The sequence below is a fragment of the Melospiza georgiana genome, chromosome 7, assembly GCF_028018845.1.
Source record: "Melospiza georgiana isolate bMelGeo1 chromosome 7, bMelGeo1.pri, whole genome shotgun sequence".
Classification (NCBI taxonomy): Eukaryota; Metazoa; Chordata; class Aves; order Passeriformes; family Passerellidae; genus Melospiza; species Melospiza georgiana.
The window spans coordinates 21,299,021-21,317,416 of NC_080436.1; the positions used below are offsets into that span (position 1 = coordinate 21,299,021).

Genomic DNA, 18,396 nt, shown 5'->3' on the forward strand with positions numbered 1-18,396 from the left:
GCAAAAATTCAGGGTTTCCACTGGGTGGGAGGTGATGGTCCCTCCTAGGGTCCCACCATGTGCAATGCAATGTACAGTACCAGGCTCCCCAAAAGCATCCATCTGCATGCATAACCATGCAGCCTCACAAGCCTAGAAAGGTGATTATCCTTTCCTATAATGATACAAACACAACCATAGAATCAACTAGGTTGGAAAAGACCTCTGAGATTGAGTCCAACCTATGACTGAACACCACCTGGTCAACTAGACCATAGCATTGAGTACCACATTCAGTCTTTTCCTTAAACACCTCCAGGGACAGTGACTCCACCACTCTCCTGGGCAGTCCATTCCTATGTTCAATCACTCTTGCTGTGAAGAAATTCTTCTTAATGTCCAACATAAACCTTTGCTGGCACAGCTTAAAACTATAACCTCTTGTCCTGTCGCTGGTTACCTGGGAGAAGGGCCTGCACCCCCCCAGCTACACCCTCCTTCCAGCGAGTTGTAGAGAGTGATAAAATCCCCCCGAGCCTCCTCTTCTCCAGGCTAAACATCCCAGCTCCCTCAGCTGCTCCTCATAGGACTCACACTCTACACCCTTTTGTCCCAAACTCCCCTAAACCACAGATATGTAGAAAACTTTTCATGTCAATTTTTTATAACCAAGAGACTCGATTCTGCTCACTGTTATGATTTTACTGACTATGGTCAAGTTTTTCATGATTTATATTCCCTCAGTGTAAGATTAGTCTCAGTGGAGAGCTTAAAAATGATGAAACGAAAGTCCTGTTTAAACAATCAAAAGTAATTCTAAATAGATTACAAAATCCTTCCTTTAAATTCCTGAGTGATAGGATTCTGAAAGGAATGGCATTATGTGTCAATATCATCCCCTCTGCCAGTGAAAACTAGTTGAAAGTTCATGCAGTATTTCACAGTACATCATGTAGTAGTGGTTTTGTTTTTACTTAGAAAGGAAGGTTTGTTATAATGAAATCAAATAGGAAGCTGAGTTACACAAACAGCTGAATGGCTTGGATTGATCTCTCTCTATTTGCACAAAGTGAAGCGGCATCTTTTGTTACAAGGCACACCCAGATCTTGATACCACATTTGGTGTGAGATACTTCCTGTTTTTTACTCTAATACTATGATATCACAGTCATGCTGGGATATTGAATTTCTGTGAATACAAGCATAAAAAGTGCCTCCATTTCCAAGTCACTACTGATTATTGCTTTGCCATAGTCATTAACATTTTTTCAAAAAAATGTAAAAATAAGAATGAAATGAGACCAGAGTTAAAACTCTACTACAACATTAAACTACCATGCAGTATAACGTACTTCTCTATATTTAAGCACCTTTCACTTGCAAACACAAGACATTGAATCAAGACTGTGCTTTGGATTGAGGCAGTTTAAAGTATTTTCAATAATAAAGTCTGGCACCAAGAAAACTGTACTCTGAAGCAAAGATCAAACAACCAAGCCACTGCTCTTTTTGGCTTGGGTATTTTAACATGATCATACCTCTTAGCATTAAAGTTGGATCACTTCTTTAAAACTGGAGTTAAGTCTGAACTTCTAATGAAGTCATCATTATTTTTAATTTCTTGTTTAGGATGATGAACCTGTAAATATCATCTGCGTGATGACAACCACAGAGTAACATTTTGGGAATAATGTCTCCAATGCCCACAATGCCCCTACCAAAACTTGTCCACAGTGGGCAAGTTAGGCAGCAGCTTGCCTCCCCATCAAGCACTAACTTGACATATTTAATTATCTGCTTGTCCTTCATCAGTGCAAAACCCAGTGACTTCATGTATTTCTCCAAACATAGCACAGCTAATTCACCAAATCCCATTTTATGATTGGTTTACCAGAAAGGAAGAGATAAAATTATCAACATAAAAAAAAAAAAAAAACAAACAAATTGCAAGAAAAACATTAAAAATGGGTCACTGACTAATGGGACTCCAGCCTGAAACATGCCAAGCCCTAATTTCCACTAGTTTTGAAAATATAAAAGATTAAAGAATCTAAAATCAAAGGCTGTACTGAAATGGACTATTCACTGCCTCAGACTGTGGCTATAGACAACACTGAAGACTATACTTCCAGACCTCGCAGAATCCTGGCAAATTTCTCTACTTTTCACAAAGTTTCAGCATTGCAATGTAGGGTGTAAGGCATAAACTGAACATATCCATAAGTCACATTGTTCTCCCATGAGAGAATGTCCACGGCCAGAGGCTCTCTGTGTATTTTCTCACTTGTTCAAAATGTCTGTGCTAAGCAAAAAAAAATACATCATCATTTGGTCAATGCAGAGATACTATTAGCTTTCCTTTTGCAAACGTATTTCCTTTGCATCTCAGAAAATCTGTCACATTTACCTTTGAAGCAAAGTTACACTGGTCAATTCCCTATGAAGCACTCTTCATTAATAATTTCAAACATCCTCATTTTCTATCTCATCTATGAGAATACCACTACTTGGCCTCTGGAGATTATATTATTTCGATTCCTTCAGTACTATATTGTGACTAGAATAATTAACTTCTGGCTTAATTGTTACTAATGACTGGACTCTCTGCCCAGGCTGTGTGTACAGCAGAAATGTTGGAGGGAATCCTCAGCATTTCTACTGGTCTTGCCCCAGTGCTCTGGCAGAGTGCAGGGGAATGTCTGTGCAGGTAAAGCCAGTCCCTGTGACTCTACAGAACCACAGCACAGGCATGCACTAGCTGTGCTTGCAGTTTGGCCATACTGCTCAGTCTTTCTATGACCCAGTGAGAAGGCTTTTGATGTGAAAAAGAGGCTTTTGTCTCTGTATTAATTACAGAGTATAGTCTTTGCATGATTTTTGTGGAAATATCCTTCTCTATTCTTCCTTTGCCAATCTGTTATTAAGAACAGGCAGCCTGTGCTATTAGACAGCCAGATAAGATATGAGAGAACAGACCGCTCGATTAATGCAAAAACACGCAAAGTGATATCAACCATTTTGTCCTTTTGTGTTCTGTCCCCTCTTGACTGAACTAGACCTCACCTACGAAGGCCTCAAGACAAATAAGCAGCCTGTCCTTCCTTTTGTGCTTAAGCCTACAGTCTTATTCCTTAAGCAAACACCAACACTGCTTCATAACTGGGTCATGGACCAGAGCAGAAACCTGTCAAATTCCCTTTCCCACTGGCCTTTGTATTTCAGGTCCAAGCACCACCAAGCTGGCAGACTAGTGCTGTCTGTAATGTAACTTACAGAGAACTAAAAACCAGTCTCTAACATTGCTGAAAAATCTTTCACTATGAAAAATAACAGTCTTTGCATTGTTTGGACTATGTACTGGGCAGCTTTTTAGTGTGAATAGCAGCTTATGTGGTATCACCCGACACCGTAAAGCTCACATATTTTTATACATGCTTTCTTGTTCCAAAGAGTTATTTCCTATTTCACTTTGTTTCCACAGTAGGTGTAGGAATACTACCTGCTTAAAAGCGTACTTCATACACTACAGCTGAATACAGACCGAGCACCAGGTGAAAGCATCTGCACCTCTGAATGCAAGCCGTGCTTTTAAAAGCACTCAAAGAAGTTATTATTCCTCACCAGGTTTACTTCTTAATAGTTACTCACTGAAGTGTGATTTATATGATCATCTATCTGCATATTTTCATGCTTATCTAGGAAACTCCTTACTTCTCTGCATTTGCATGCTAATTCATTTAAATATAGATGTCTCTTCAATAGTTCAGATCAATGTTGCATTTATCTCCTCTTCAAATTTTATTCTTCTATCATTTCACATTTTTGAAGACACTCTAGATTACTGAGTAAGGGTTTTGAATTATGTTTGCTAAGGGTGTAATTCTGCCAGTCTTACTCTAATTGTTTTACCTCAGACACAAGGTCTTAGATTTCAAGGAGACCAGTTGCAAGGTAACATACAATATGCAGTGAGAGTAAAGATGATGGATTTGGGCCCTGACTGCTTCCCTCAAGAGGATTTGCTGCAATGAAGATATTTCTGCTTGACAGGTTTATTATTTAACATGCAATAATTTAAGATAGCAATGCAAACTTTCCCTGCAGTTCCACACTATGGATTCAAAACCAATATGGACTGAAATACATGAGGAGGGAAGAATGGATTTCTCAATCTGCTCTGTTTAAATACTATTCACTTTTTAGCATGGAAAGCACATTATACCTGTTTAAAAAGAGAAAACCATTGAATTAACAGAACAAGTTGCCTATAAATACCTATCTTACCTTTACATTGAAAAGGTAAAACATTGAAAATTAAACATTGAACATTGAAATTAAACATTGAAAATTGTTTTACTGAACTCTGTAAAATTTAAACACATAATTTGCAGGATTAGAGTTTAATTATGCAGATAAATATTTGTAGATTTAGGAGATGAAAGGTGTCCCATTAAATAAATAAACAAACAGTAATGTTAATTAATAGCATGACATTATAAACAACTAATTTTCAGTATTAATCTAGAAATTAATTTACTATCATATACATTTTGGCTCTGGTTACAGATATCACATTATCAACCTACTTCATGTTAAACTGTGAAAGTTATTCTACAGTCTAGTAATAAAGTCTGCATTCATGGATTTGCAAAGATAGGATGATTATAAAACCCATGATAAGAGAAAAGTATTCTGATAAGTAATGATTTCCTGGAATATCTAAAGATAAACCAGGTAAAATTTAAAAAATGTCAAAATATTTTACTTTAAGTTTTGAAACTCTTGCTGAACATGGCAAAAGTAACATAACAGCAAATAAAAATGAAAAAAATTGCACTGCAATGATTGTAGAAGTATTGCCGATGTTCCTGTGCTGCTGACTGAATCTCTGTGTGTGAACGAACCAGTCGTCTTTCATTCTGCCCAACAGGAGAGATTTCATTTCTGTCTTTGACTTCTGAGGTTGGAAGGCAAAGGAAAGCTGAAGCTCTTGAAGGTAGATTTGATTTCATTAAAAGGGTATTTTGAGATTAGTAATGACACTTTTAACAGAAAGTGTATTTTAAAAATCATTTTACTTTTGCCTCTGTAATACAGACTTAAGGGCTTTTTTATATTTCGAGAGTGAAAGTGTAGAGAAGGAAGTTTTTCTATTATGTTTCTGCCTTTCAACGAATTGTTAAATGATCTCATCAATATATAAAGCAAGTTACATGCCGGCAACTTGTGGCTTATAAGCAGTAAACAAAATATCTCTGCTACTTTTATATATTTCTTACCTTCTTTTTTACAGGTTGTCAAGAGACTTGACAACTGATGGTCTGCAACTGTCTGGGATTGGCTAATTGATTGCGAATCATTCGTTTCAAATGAATGTTTTAGAATAAATGGAGAAGCAGAAATCTCATCCAAATTATTCTGGAATAAAGAATGCTGGTTTAGGCACATAAGAAATTTATTGATTCCACTTGCTTATGATAACTTACAGCTGTGATCTCATAGAGAGCAACTTGTTATTTTCCAAGACTCTCTGAAGCATCTAATGCTAGATTTAAGTTACACAAGATTCTTGTGGCTTTCAGCAACACCGACTTAGCACCCGTGTCACAAACATTTGTTTACTTTTTTCCATTTAACTTATTTATCCCCTTTCCTCATGCAGTTAAATCATAGCATGCACTGTATGCTGATTTCCTCTCATAGTTAATTTGTATCTTTAGAAAAAGCTATAGGAAGGTATTAATCTGCTTAACATTTCTAAGTACATCATCCAAGGGATTTTGTTTTTTTAATCTTACATATGCTCAGCAGAGTTACTGGCAAAAACTGTACATTTTCTCCATTTCATCCTTTCAACATCAAATGGTAAGCAGCAAAAATTGGATCAGACTTCAAAGACTATGCTGTGCTCCAAGTCACAGAGCGACTCCTCCATTTCACATATTGAATTCGAGCAGGATATCAAAGTGCTACCAAAGAACCTCAGGTCCTTACTAAAAAAGAGTCTCTAACATCTGTAGAAAGTGAAGTGCACAGACAAATCACCTCAGGGAGCAGCTAGCATTTATTCTCAGCAGCAAATTTCCAGCCTTTTGATTCTCTTATTCACTGTACCTCCCTGTCTCTCTACAGAACTAAAGTTCTTAGCAAGCAGGCTTTTGTCTCAAAGACTTCAAAACATCACTAACGGTTTCATGTTCAGATGGTTATGCCAAGCAGACATGAACACATTGCAGAACTGTGGACTCAGGAATTTGAAGTTATAATGGGATGTTGTTTTAGAATATAAACTTAGTAGTACCTTTTTAGTTTGTTTGTCAAGAAAATCAGGCACCACGGGAGAAGACTGGTTACTGGTTTGCTGCCTAAAAGTGAAGAAAAAGAAAAAAATTAGTTTAAATATTGTAATTTCTTCACTCTTATAAAAGGTTTACTGGCATACACACGTCCCATTTCCTCTTATAAGAAAGTGCATACTGTTAAATACAGCAACAGGCTATAAGCAATGAATTTGTCATTAAAAATTTGTGTGTCTGTGCAGATGTGTAAAATGAGTTTACAAGAATTTAATGAAATTGAAGTAATGTATTAATTTGCTAAGATTTTATATTAATTTCTTTTTCCAGGGCTGTGAAAAGCTATTTTCACACAATTCAAACTTAGACACTCGAAATCTGATGGATGAGCAAGAAGTGAAACACATGTGCTCTCCTAAAGCCATGTGGGTTAAAGACAGAGCAAGAAGTAAGATGTCTTAAGATTCTTTGGCTATATCTGTTACTATTTTACCATCACATTATGTCTCCATAAAAATATTAAAGGCCAACTCCTACTTCATTAATGCTGATTAAAGTAACATAAAAACCTTCTGCAGGCCGTGATCCTCATTGTCAGCCCTTTGAAGTCAATGGATTTCTTCAACAGTAAAGTCCATCCAGAGAGAACTTGTTTCAGAATCCCCAGCTATGCAACACCAAAGAAATTGCTACCTATTTCATTTAGTAGATTAAAAAATTTGAGGCTCATAGAAATTATTTGGTATGCTCATGGTCCTCAAACTGGGATTCAAACAAAGACTTTTTCATTGTCAAAACTGAATGAAGTTCATAAACATGGTAAACATTCATCTTTCTGTAATGTTTCAATTTCGTGAGGGAACTTTTGACTTGCATGTCAGATAAGGGGAATTTAAGTCCCCCTTTATTCTTTGACACAAAGAAAGAGAAGAAAAACATTTGCCCTAAAATGTAAATTGAATTTAAACTTCTGTTTTCCTTGGAGGAAAGGAAGTGATCCATTTTAGAAATGCATTATCATTTAGTACTGGCACACTTCTTAAAGCAGAAAGTAAAATATATGTCTAGGACTGTATTTTACACTGCATTTGTGCATATACTATATTATCTGTAAAGTTCTTTATTACTATTTATCTTGTATATTATTTAGATAATAATTTATTTAGTGTCACTGGTTAGATAACCTGCCACTTTTGCCCAAAATTTCCTCAAGCATTTTTGAGATGGTGCACTCCCCTTTTCCCCAGTATTTCTGAAAATAAATCAAATACAAGGTAAAAATTATTAATAATCCTCAAATATCACTTTGGTGGATGTCAAAATCAACATTTGCTGTCAGATTAGTATGTTGCAAATGGCCTGCAATGCCAAAACCAGACTGAATCATCATATAAATTTAAATATTCAGATTTTGGAGTGGTTTGGATCTGGATCTAAATAAGCAGCATGAAAACAATCTTTGTCCTCTACTAAAAAAATACACAACCTTGCACAGCTAGGACCTTATATATTTGTTAAAGCACAAAGACAAAAATCAGCATCTTCTCTTCTGTAAAGCTTAAGTTAGCAAAAATCAGCCTCTGGAATTTGGAAGCCCCTAAACTCCAACTCTCTGTCAGAATCCCAGTGATGCATTGTTTCTGATTAAAACAATCCTAAATTGGGTTGTATTTGCTGCAAAGGAGCCCAACCTTCCACAGAATTACTGTTGCTACCAGAAGTATGCACTTGAGTATTAGTTGTTACTCAGGAGCTTCCCATTGCATTTTTCTTCCCTTGTCCTGACAAGATGGGGAATGGCAGAACAGCTTGGTGGACACCTGGCAGCCAGCCAAGGTCAGCCCACCACAACATCAAACTGGCAGGGAATACTTCTGAAAACATGGAATCAGCTGCAGATCTGGGTTCATGAGCCTGGTTTCAGTCAGGCAACTCAACAATCTGCTGCTGACTGTTCAGCTACTGAGCTGTAATACGCCTCAGTCTTCACATACAGGCTGGCTATAAATCACTCCACTAGCAAGAAACATTGGAAAAAGAAAGAAACATTGATTCTTAAGGTCTGTCTACACATCTGTATAGTGTACAGACTCACTATCCTTAGCACTGAAAGCAGTTGAACTATAGCAACATAAATCTAGTAATGGAGATTAACTTATGCTGGAGAAAAAATACCATGTTTTGGAGTTACTCTGGCCATTACCAGTATTAGTAATGGCCCTTTCACTTTCGTTATTTAAATGCTTTGGAAAATGTTAGAAACACTACTGGGTATTCTACTAGAAACAATACAGTTCATTTTGCAAAAGCAATATTTTATGGAATAGAAAAAATTCAATCCTTCCAGCATGGGTAGATGAAGAATTCCAAAGGGGTGGGAAGGAACAAAAAACTACATGACACTAGAAAATTGTGCCCAAATTCCCATCTACACCTTTGAAAGTCCTGAGTAACTAAACTTACGAACAGTAAAGTAATTAGAAGCTCACATGACATCAGAATCAGGCCCATGGATTCTACTGCATGCCACAAGGATTGTAGACTTCCTATTTTCAGCACAAGCAATAATCTCAATGTTTGCTATGATTAAAAATAGGAAAGTGAAGGTATTAAAGGAAACCAGAATGCCTTTATACCAGCTTTTCTTGTAGAAAGAAATGAAAATTAACATTCAAAAGATGCCTTATACAAGAAATTGTGATCTTGCAATGTGATCTTGATGAAAACTGAAATCATCCAAGGAGAAAGTATGGGAAAGGTTAAGGGAATAAATTACCAAGACCCAATGGCATTCTTCTGAATATTCTGAAAAAAAAAAGGTTTAAAATGTAGAGATGTGACCCTTTAAATCAGCTCTCCATGAAGAATAGAAGCACATCAACATAGTGGTTATTTTTCTTTTTGTTTTAATCAAAAGAATTCTTGGAAAGTTTTGTTGTTGACTGACAGAGCGAACCTCACTTTAGTGAGATGAAGGCTGCAGATCAAGTCAAAGAAACCACAGCAAAAGCAGAGGAGATTTTATAGGAAACAGGAGAATTCACATGAAACCAGTTTGTAAATGAATTTGTGCTCATGTGACTGAAATCATGTTTAATCTCTCAGTGATACACAGGATACTGTGATTATGTGCTAATCCACCAATGCCCATGCAGGTAAATCCACATTTTGTGCTATTTCAATGGGCCTCCAACTGTAGCAAACCATTGAGAAATGAACCTCACTCATTCTTCAGGCACAGCAACAATGCCACTGCAAGTAAAGCAGACGTGGAGAATTCCTCTAGATCCATTTCTATACTTACTTCCCATACTGATGCAGCAACAGCTGGTGGCACTACGATGCCATAAAAGCTGGCTTGCAATGCCAAACCCACTGGCTCAGAAATGTTACAGTTCAAGAAGTCACTATGTGTTTGCAAATCATAAAAAAATTTTGACAAATCATCTAAGTCACGCCCATTTTCAGAGAAAAATCAGCTGCATCTATTTTTTTCCCCCATATATTTGCTTAACTTGATTTTAAAAACCTTCAGTGGTGGAGCTGCCAAAACTCTCCAAGGTAACCTACACTGGGTTTAACTCAACTTACCATTAGTAAGCATTTCTTGATGTCTAACCTAACATTCTTGCGCTGCAATGCAAGCCCATTATTTCTCTCTTGATTCTCAACAGAGAACAGTTTGTTTTCACTTCAGCCTTTCATGACAGGAGAAATAATACCATATGACCCTTAGTTTTTCATCTTTCTTAGACATCTTCCTGTACCATGGTTTACAGAGATATGTGATCATTTTTGCTGCCAAAGGACTTGCTAATTTTCTTCAAGGGCAGTCTCTAATATAGTACCTTAATCAAGTCTTGGCAGTGATGACAAAATGTTATGATGCACACGTGAGTTGATGTATCCTCACTGCTAGTAAACCTTCCAATGTAAACTTTTGCACTATTGACTTTCATATTGCAGTTCATTACATTTCATGTAACTGCTTCTAATTTCAATCTTACCCTCTCAAACCCTTGTACCACCACTCACTTAGTACTGATACAAATTTACTAATCAGATTCTGCTTCATCAGTCAAGCCATTAGAGAGCAGAAATCGACCCATTTCCAGAACTTGACTTTCACACACATACTTCCTGTAGAAAAATGCTGATAATTATTCTTTGTCTATAATTTTTTAAACATCTAAGTTGGTGTGCCTGTGTAGCTTTGTACAGACTATTATACAATCTTGGTTCTACAAGGGTCATGTGAATGTCATTACTAAAAATAATGGTTTTGAGAACCTAAGCTGACTAAAGCCTGGACATGACACAAAATAGGTAAAAAGAGAAAGATACGAGGGAAAAAAACCCACAATGAACTCAGTTCAAGAGTGTGAACTGTTGTTGATGTCCAGTATCTGCTACTCTTAACACACAGAGCTCCAAAGGAAACCAAGGAGCAAGGGATACAAGACCCAACTGATAAGAAAGTCACTATGTGGAAACAGTGCCTTCTTCTACACAACACAGCATGATGGCACATGTGTACATGCAACTAACTTATATTGTGATGTTTAGCAGCCAATGAACTATAGTACAGTGAGCTAGGAAAAAAAATTAACAATATAGTAAGTGTTTCCCAGGGGAAGTATCAAATCAGTATTACTTAAAACAATTTTCATTTGGGAAGGAAATGGAAAAGATGATCATGGTGGAACACGAAGGTTACAGATACTTTGATGGGGTTCTAAAGGGATTTAAAGATATTTAAGAATGACAGCTCTGTCTGAACAAGAAGATGAACACGGTAGCATAGATTAAGGTCCTTAGTCACTGAACTGTAGATTATCCTGCTAAGCAAGAAAATTTATGAAAAATATATTCACTAAAGACATGTCAATCTAACAAGTTGAATCACATGACGTTTTAGAAAATTACTTCTCACTTCTCCATAAATTATTCCTAATTAGCTCAGAAGATCCCTAACACTAACTTGAAATTTTAGCTATGCCATTGCAAAATACAGCATTTTTTATTTCTGCAATGATCAATTGCAAAATGGGGGCAGGCATTAAGTAAGGTTGGTGTCTGTGCTCTCTTTGTGAAACAGGATATCCCACCACACTCCTCCCTTTTCTGCTGCCTATTCAGCTCTATACAGAATGGTAAATCAGCTATTCAGCTGTTGTAAAAATGGCTCAGAAAGGCTTCTACTTTCCTCATTTGAGCCATGTTTTACTCATGTCTTGATCATGTTTGACTATAAAATAACTGCCCCTTTCAAGGTTTGACTGTGATTCAGTTCCTTGATGACATGCAGGCCTCTCAGTGGCTGATGATGGCAGGAACAGGCTTGGCAAGTGTTTCATACAAGTGTTTCATACATGCATGGTTTTTGGGGAATAATTAAAACTTAGCGTCAGCTTCCCAGGTACACAATTATTCCCATGATCCTGTTTCAGCAGGAGTCACAGGCACTTCCACAGATTTGTGAAACTGATGGAAAAACATTTTTTCAATGAGACAAAGCCACTTCCCTGCTAACATTTACATTATCTATTTCTACTCCAATCAGAGATATTTGCCAACTCTCAATGCATCCTTAGTTACCTATGACATCAGCTTTGCATTTAACTTGATAACCAAGTCAAGCATATAAATGCATGAAACATTTTACATGTAATACTAAATGAACAAATGTGTGCATTTAATTAGAAAGCCATGTCCTTTATTAGCTTCAGTTTGCTTAAGTCCTGCATTCACTGACTGAAGAGCATGAACTAGGTGTAGCGATTCAATTTCTTCTCCTGAATTAATTTTTTTAAAGTATTCATTTCTTCTAAACACTTTGAAATTCATGACTTAGTAAAACTGAGTGCTTTACATATAACACTATAACTCAGCTTTTACACAGATCTTTAAAAGAGCACCAGGCTGTTGCTCTTTTAATCTCTCTTTAATTAAGAACTGCCAGCAGTAATGGCACTTTCCCAACTCCAGGCAAAAGATATTTATCTATCTGACTGTAAACTGCAACCAGGACTGGGTGCAAGACCTGAATTGCCAATCTATTTTACATGGACATTTTCAGGTCGGATATCTAAATGCATTTAGACACTGATTTCAGTGTCAGTTTGGTGGCTAAACGTCTTAATGTATATATGGACTGTGTATATAGGGAAGTTAACGAAAGTCAATGCTATGAGCATACATGGAAAAAGAAATAACTGTTAACTTCTCCAGAATGGCTTCAGCAGGAGAGATCTCATAACCCTCAGTCACTGAAACTAATGAAAGGGATTAATCCTGCAAACCCAGCCACCCACCCTAGAACAATGCTGGTGACTCAAACGTAACAGATCCCTTTTGCCTCTCATAACTAAGCAAGTGTCACAGGAAGATTTGTCTGGAGTGACCCCATTGCTTTAAGTGGTAAAATACCTCTTCTCTTCAAGAAAGAGAGCACCAGCATGGTTTACAGCACTCCTAGGCTTTCTGTCAGTGACAGAAAGTGTCCATCTGCTCTTGACAGCTCTTTTCCCTGTCTCATTGCTGGTCTGCAAGGAGCTTTTTAGGCACAGAAGAGTAACTTTCTTCTCTTGGACATTTAATAACATGCACTGCAGTGAATGCTGAAATGCTGAGCACTTGCAGTTCTGTCTGCAATCTGCAGTATTCTAGGTACTTACAAGAAGTGCAGAAAACCAGGAGAGCAATCCAGAGCAAACAGCACATTTCCACTAATTGGGAGATCACTGGGATGACTAAGCTGGAGGGAGAACTTGCTAACCTACACGTGGTCACCCTCAGAATATGGCAGATTTATAAGAGCTGGCTGAATCATGATGACAAATCTGCTCCTTTCAGATCTTATTGCATGGGAAATTGCATGGGACTTTTGTTAAAGAACAGATAGTAAAGGATTCAACTTACCAGTCTTCTTCACAACCAAAATCAGAAGTAGAGCAGCTTCTTGTAAGCTGAGGATCTGCTACACACTCAGCGCTGGTTTTCAATCTTGCATAGTTTTTACGAACAATATATCCCCTAAAAGCTAAAAAACATTGAATCAGGAAGATTTTTCAGAAACTGAAACTGGCTCTGCAGTGCAGACCTGAATGTCCCCAGCTTTTACTGAATTTGTGTACAGGAACACTTAGCAGCCCACAGGAGCGACCCCAATGTTTGCAATGTTACCAACATCCGGACATTCTACAGGGCCTTACACTCTCACTGTTGACCACTTGGCACAGTCCAGGCAAGGAAAACAGGCCTCAAAAAAAGAATGCATCTAATTTAAACATTAATCCAACTCAGAATATATTAAAATAAAATCACTCCCAAAACAACTTCTTTAATCACAACTTCCCTTTGATTTAGTCATAATTTTACAAAACCAGAAGCTTAGCTTTCTTTTACTGTGGGACAATGGGGTGCAGAGCGAGGGACAGATATATTCAGTTAGTCTTCTCCTATTTTTTAAATTAACTGTAACCATGATAAAACGTTTAAAATGCCTCTCATAAAATCAGGGAAAAAATTTATAGACATTAGAATTTATACCATTCCTAAAAAAAGAAAAAAAATCATAGTGGAATGATATGGTAAATAAAATGACAATTAATAACATTTTGAGGACAGCTACATTCTTTATTTCCATAGATTGTCTCTGGGTTTGGGTACCTGAATACCATAATTATTTCTATAGTTCTAACTTGCATTCTTTACACCTGTGAACAGTAATAAAGCTCCAGCACAAACCAAAGATAGTGATGCATACTGCACTTAGGACAAAGGACTAAAATGGCTGCAATATAAACTCACAAAATTTAAGATTTGATTTTGTAGAGTTTATTTCAAGCATTATTTTAAGTAGAAATAGCTAAGGGGAGAAAGGACTTAATAATGAAAAAGTAACTACAGTATCAATGCCATTGTTTCAGTGTACAACAAGCTGAATAAGACTGAGGGCTGTGAGAGAAGGAGCTGTGTCCAGCTTAGTCCAGCAGGACTGCAGTTTTAACAGTGAGACAGTATGTAAAAGAATAGTGGAACTAAGATGAGGAGATAGGATTTTCTTAAAAATGTTTCCTGTCCAGGACAAGCTTTTATGCACACTAAATGCACACAAACCAGAGTAATTCTGAAGATTAAATACCCAAAGAAGAAGAGCAGCCCTCCCATTGGGGTCCAGGGTTACATATTAAAGGCACAGATAGGCACAGAAATGAGGTCTAAGGCAACCTCATGTAGGATCAGGATCAACACTGTAGATTGCTGAAGGAAATCAGGATGTAGGACAAATACTGAATAAATTGAGGAACGGAGAAACTGATTAGAAGATTAACAAGATTTCTCTGTATCTCACACTTCTGATTTTCTTATGAAAGCACTGAGGTTTCTGGGATAAGAAGCAACAAAAGTTGCCTTTTAATGAGAGGTTATGAAAATAAACAACCATTCACTTTACAGAAGTCATGACAGAAGTTTGACCTGCTGAGATGTTGAACCAAATACAGAGCTCAGGTATCCTGAGGCTTGAGGAACTTTCCACCCTCGATACTCCCAACTAGGAAAGCCTCCTATCTGACAGAGATGAGGCAAGTTCTCACTTGTCCCATGTGGTCAGGCTTCCAATCCTTAACAACCCCCTACTGACCAGCCAAGATCCCACTCTGCTATCAGCAGCAGAGACAGCTGGCCAGCAGCCACCTCTCTGCAGCTGAAACATGCTGAGTGGCAATCACTCGATGAACTACTATAAAGAAGCACTGAAACAAATGAACTGATAAGATAATCTTCACTTTTATCCTTCGTACCTTTTTGTACTTCTTTGTATGTGTGTCTACAAAATCAACCCTGATAATTCCTGTGATTTTATATTTAAATACTGTTTTTCTTTTTATCAGAGATTCTTACTAATGTCCATATAACCATTTTGGTCTTTGCCCCATCCACTGTGTAAAAATCTGCTATATCTGACTTAATAAACACAGTTTTTGCCCTATCTTCTGTTTTCATAGGTATTTTCAAAATCAACTCCTCTTCCCACAAGATGGTTTCTAACTTTCTTCCAAACTACCTTGAATTTGAAAGGTAAATAGCTGTATTTTTCCTACTTTCGACTCCTGGAACAACTGAAGTACAGGGTAAACAAACTTTTTTAAGACTCTCAAAAGCTTCATCAAGCACAAGTAGGCCTGCATCTTTTCAACATTTATTAACAGGGTCTATAATGCTTCAAAAGAAATACATATGCAGAGAATTCTACTGGGGCAGTCTAAGAGGCTGGGAAGCTGCTCCATCACAGCAATTTGCATTACTGACTGGTGCTGGTTTTGACACTAAGCACTTGGCTCAAAGAGTGTGAAATTAGCAGACTCATGTTGCTACTGCTCCATGAACAATCACTGCATCATTGAAGAAGAATGATTACCAGCTGTCACCTCATTTTCACCTTATTCAGTCTATATTCCAAACTTTCCAAACAGCAACAGTAGCTTTAACCCTGATCTTTACATAGCCAAAGATGACAGGATCTGACAAGCAACATAGGAACTGAACTTAATTTTAACACTTCTATTAGTAACTTGGTGTTAAATGCTTTATGTGCCACAAATTAGGACATGAATTTTTACTTCTTGTACTGATCATTTTTCACACAAAAAGAGTTTTCAGTCAGTTTCAGCACCTAGCAAACCAAGAATCTATTTACTTCAGGGAGTCTGAGATGTGGCATCTTGCAGTTTAAAACTTTTAAGGTCTAAATACCAAGGCAATATACACTACATACAATAATGCACAATTCCAGATAGGAAAAGTCCAGGCATTTGCCTTCTGGGTCCCACAGGAAATATAGAATTACAGAGCAAATTGTGAAGCACAGTGTAAAAAGATCAAAGCTAAACAATCACAGGTCTATGAGAACTATAAAGAAAGGAGATGAAGTAGTTTTTAAACAGTAGAAGGATTAATTCTCAGTCATTAAAAAATCATGTGAAACAGACTTTTTCTACACATACACATTTTTACTCTCTAACATCACCTAAAATAGCATATAACAGCAACTCAGAAGTGAAAGCTCATGCTTGCTAAAGAGAAGGTAGTTGATTTCCTAGGAACAACACATCACTTTCTTAATTTGTCTAGTTAAAAGAGCATTCAGCAACTTAACTAACAGCATCGGAGAGAAATTAGAGCCCACGAATCTGATGATTCACTCCATGCCAAATTAATGCTAATGAGCAGTAGATGGCATAGAGTCACATCCTTTGTTGGGTGCCATGAATACTTCCTCTCTTTCACTTCTCTAAATGGATATTGGGTGATGCATGTTTAACAGCAGAAAAAAACTGCTAAGTTCTCCAGCAGAAGTTTATGAGAAGGAAGTTATGAATTCTCATGTCCAAGCAGTAACTATCATTAACAGTGACTACTAGCAAGACTCACTAAAGCTGTCATCAAAGTTGGTGCCACTGATGCACATCAACACTTGGACCTGGAATCCACAGAATCACAGAATGTGCTGAGTTGGAAGGGACCAACAAGGATCATCAAGTTCAACTCCTGCCTCAGCACAGGACCATCCTGTGCCTGAGAGCATTGTCCAAATGCTTCTTGAGCTTTGTCAGGCTTGGTGCTGTAACCACCATGTACCACAGTCTCTGATCTTGAGAGTTGGTCAAATAAAAAAGTGAAGATGACTATGAAATTCTGGCAATATCAGAAAAGAAAAGGAAGAGATTTTATTGTACATTGTCCCTTCCTGATTTTAGCATGAAATCCAGTAAGAATAGTCTCCATTTTTTCTCCTCAAAATCAGAAGAAAAATAAGACATTTGGAGATTGACAGAGCTTAGCTCAGAGATGGGGATGGAATATAAAACTATAAGGCCTTCTCACTTTTCTAAAATGCTCCCTGCATATGAGGATTAGAGACATACTAAACATGAAGAATTACTGGATGCTGTAAGCTAGTATAGGACACAATGAGATGGGAGAGTAAAGTTAACCAGAGCTGTGCAGCCTGTACAAACTAGTCTGGTTTACCCTGACTGGGAAATTAGGATAATATGATAAATCAGTACAGCTGCCATTAGGAGAGACATGTCTTCAATGTTTTTTTACACTGAAAATGTAGTTAGAAAAAGGAAAACTACTGATAAAAAAATATGAAAATGGATTTGCTACTTAGGAGTCGTTTTCAAGAAAATTTTAAAGAAAACAGTTGTTGATATATTTTAAAGTGCTTAGAAGTTTTTGGAAGATTTTACTCGTGTAATTCTTACACCTATACAATGGTATTAGCTGAGTGCATGTACACACACACACATATACACAGTAATACAAATAGATTAATAAATATTGGAATAAATATGCAAAAAATACTTCCTTGTCTTCTACTGAAACTAACATTATATTTTTGCTGCTGCAAGTCCCAAAGACAATGCTTTTATTAAAATCTTGCATTTATTATAAATGTAAACCAGTAAACTGCAGCTGTTCTCTGTCCCTCTTTTTTATTAAAAGGGAATAAATTTGGCCAGAAGTACAGTTAGAGATATGTAAGCAACACTTCATCAGCAGAAGTTACAGAAAGAAAGCAATTTACAAGGGGTGCTTCCTTCTGAACAGCCATCACTTTTTATTTAAGGAAAAGAGCCCAAATGTAGAGTTCTTGATAAAGAACTTTCTACTACAGTATGACATATGGTGAGTGTGCGAGCACGTGTTGGAGGAGGAGATGGTGGCTCAGTGGATTAGTCATTTGCCTTTCACCTCTGGAAGCATAGTTAAACTCACTCTTGACCAGAGCTGCACAGTATATTCCAGATGGCTAAAGTGGACCTAATTAAAACAAATTCAGTGATGTCACCTCAGATCTAAATGAATTGCATGCACCACTCATTTGGCATTGTCAGTTCACAAATAAAATAACCAGATTAAAATCCCTCCTTAAGTCTTTTGGGACAAGTCACACTGCATGGAAATACATGCTATCATAACTAGAAAACATACTTTCATAATTGTATTATCTGTTGTTTTAAATTCTAATTATTCTAAAATAAACATTTTATGAGACTTGCATGTGAGGTAAATAAATAAAGCAATATTTCAGTCAGATGATTCAGTA

General features: G+C 37.0%; 1 protein-coding gene across 2 annotated transcripts in view; it reads right to left on the reverse strand.

Annotated features, from left to right (window-relative positions):
* The window catches only part of MYO3B (myosin IIIB), a 188,348-nt gene that overhangs the window by 37,379 nt on the left and 132,573 nt on the right, over positions 1 to 18,396 (reverse strand). For both annotated transcript variants that reach the window (XM_058027793.1, XM_058027794.1), the window contains 3 exons: positions 13,197 to 13,317; positions 6,281 to 6,344; positions 5,259 to 5,397 (listed from right to left, as the gene is read on the reverse strand). In XM_058027793.1, coding sequence (XP_057883776.1) covers positions 5,259 to 5,397; positions 6,281 to 6,344; positions 13,197 to 13,317 — 324 coding nt within the window. The remainder of the gene's footprint in view (positions 1 to 5,258; positions 5,398 to 6,280; positions 6,345 to 13,196; positions 13,318 to 18,396) is intronic.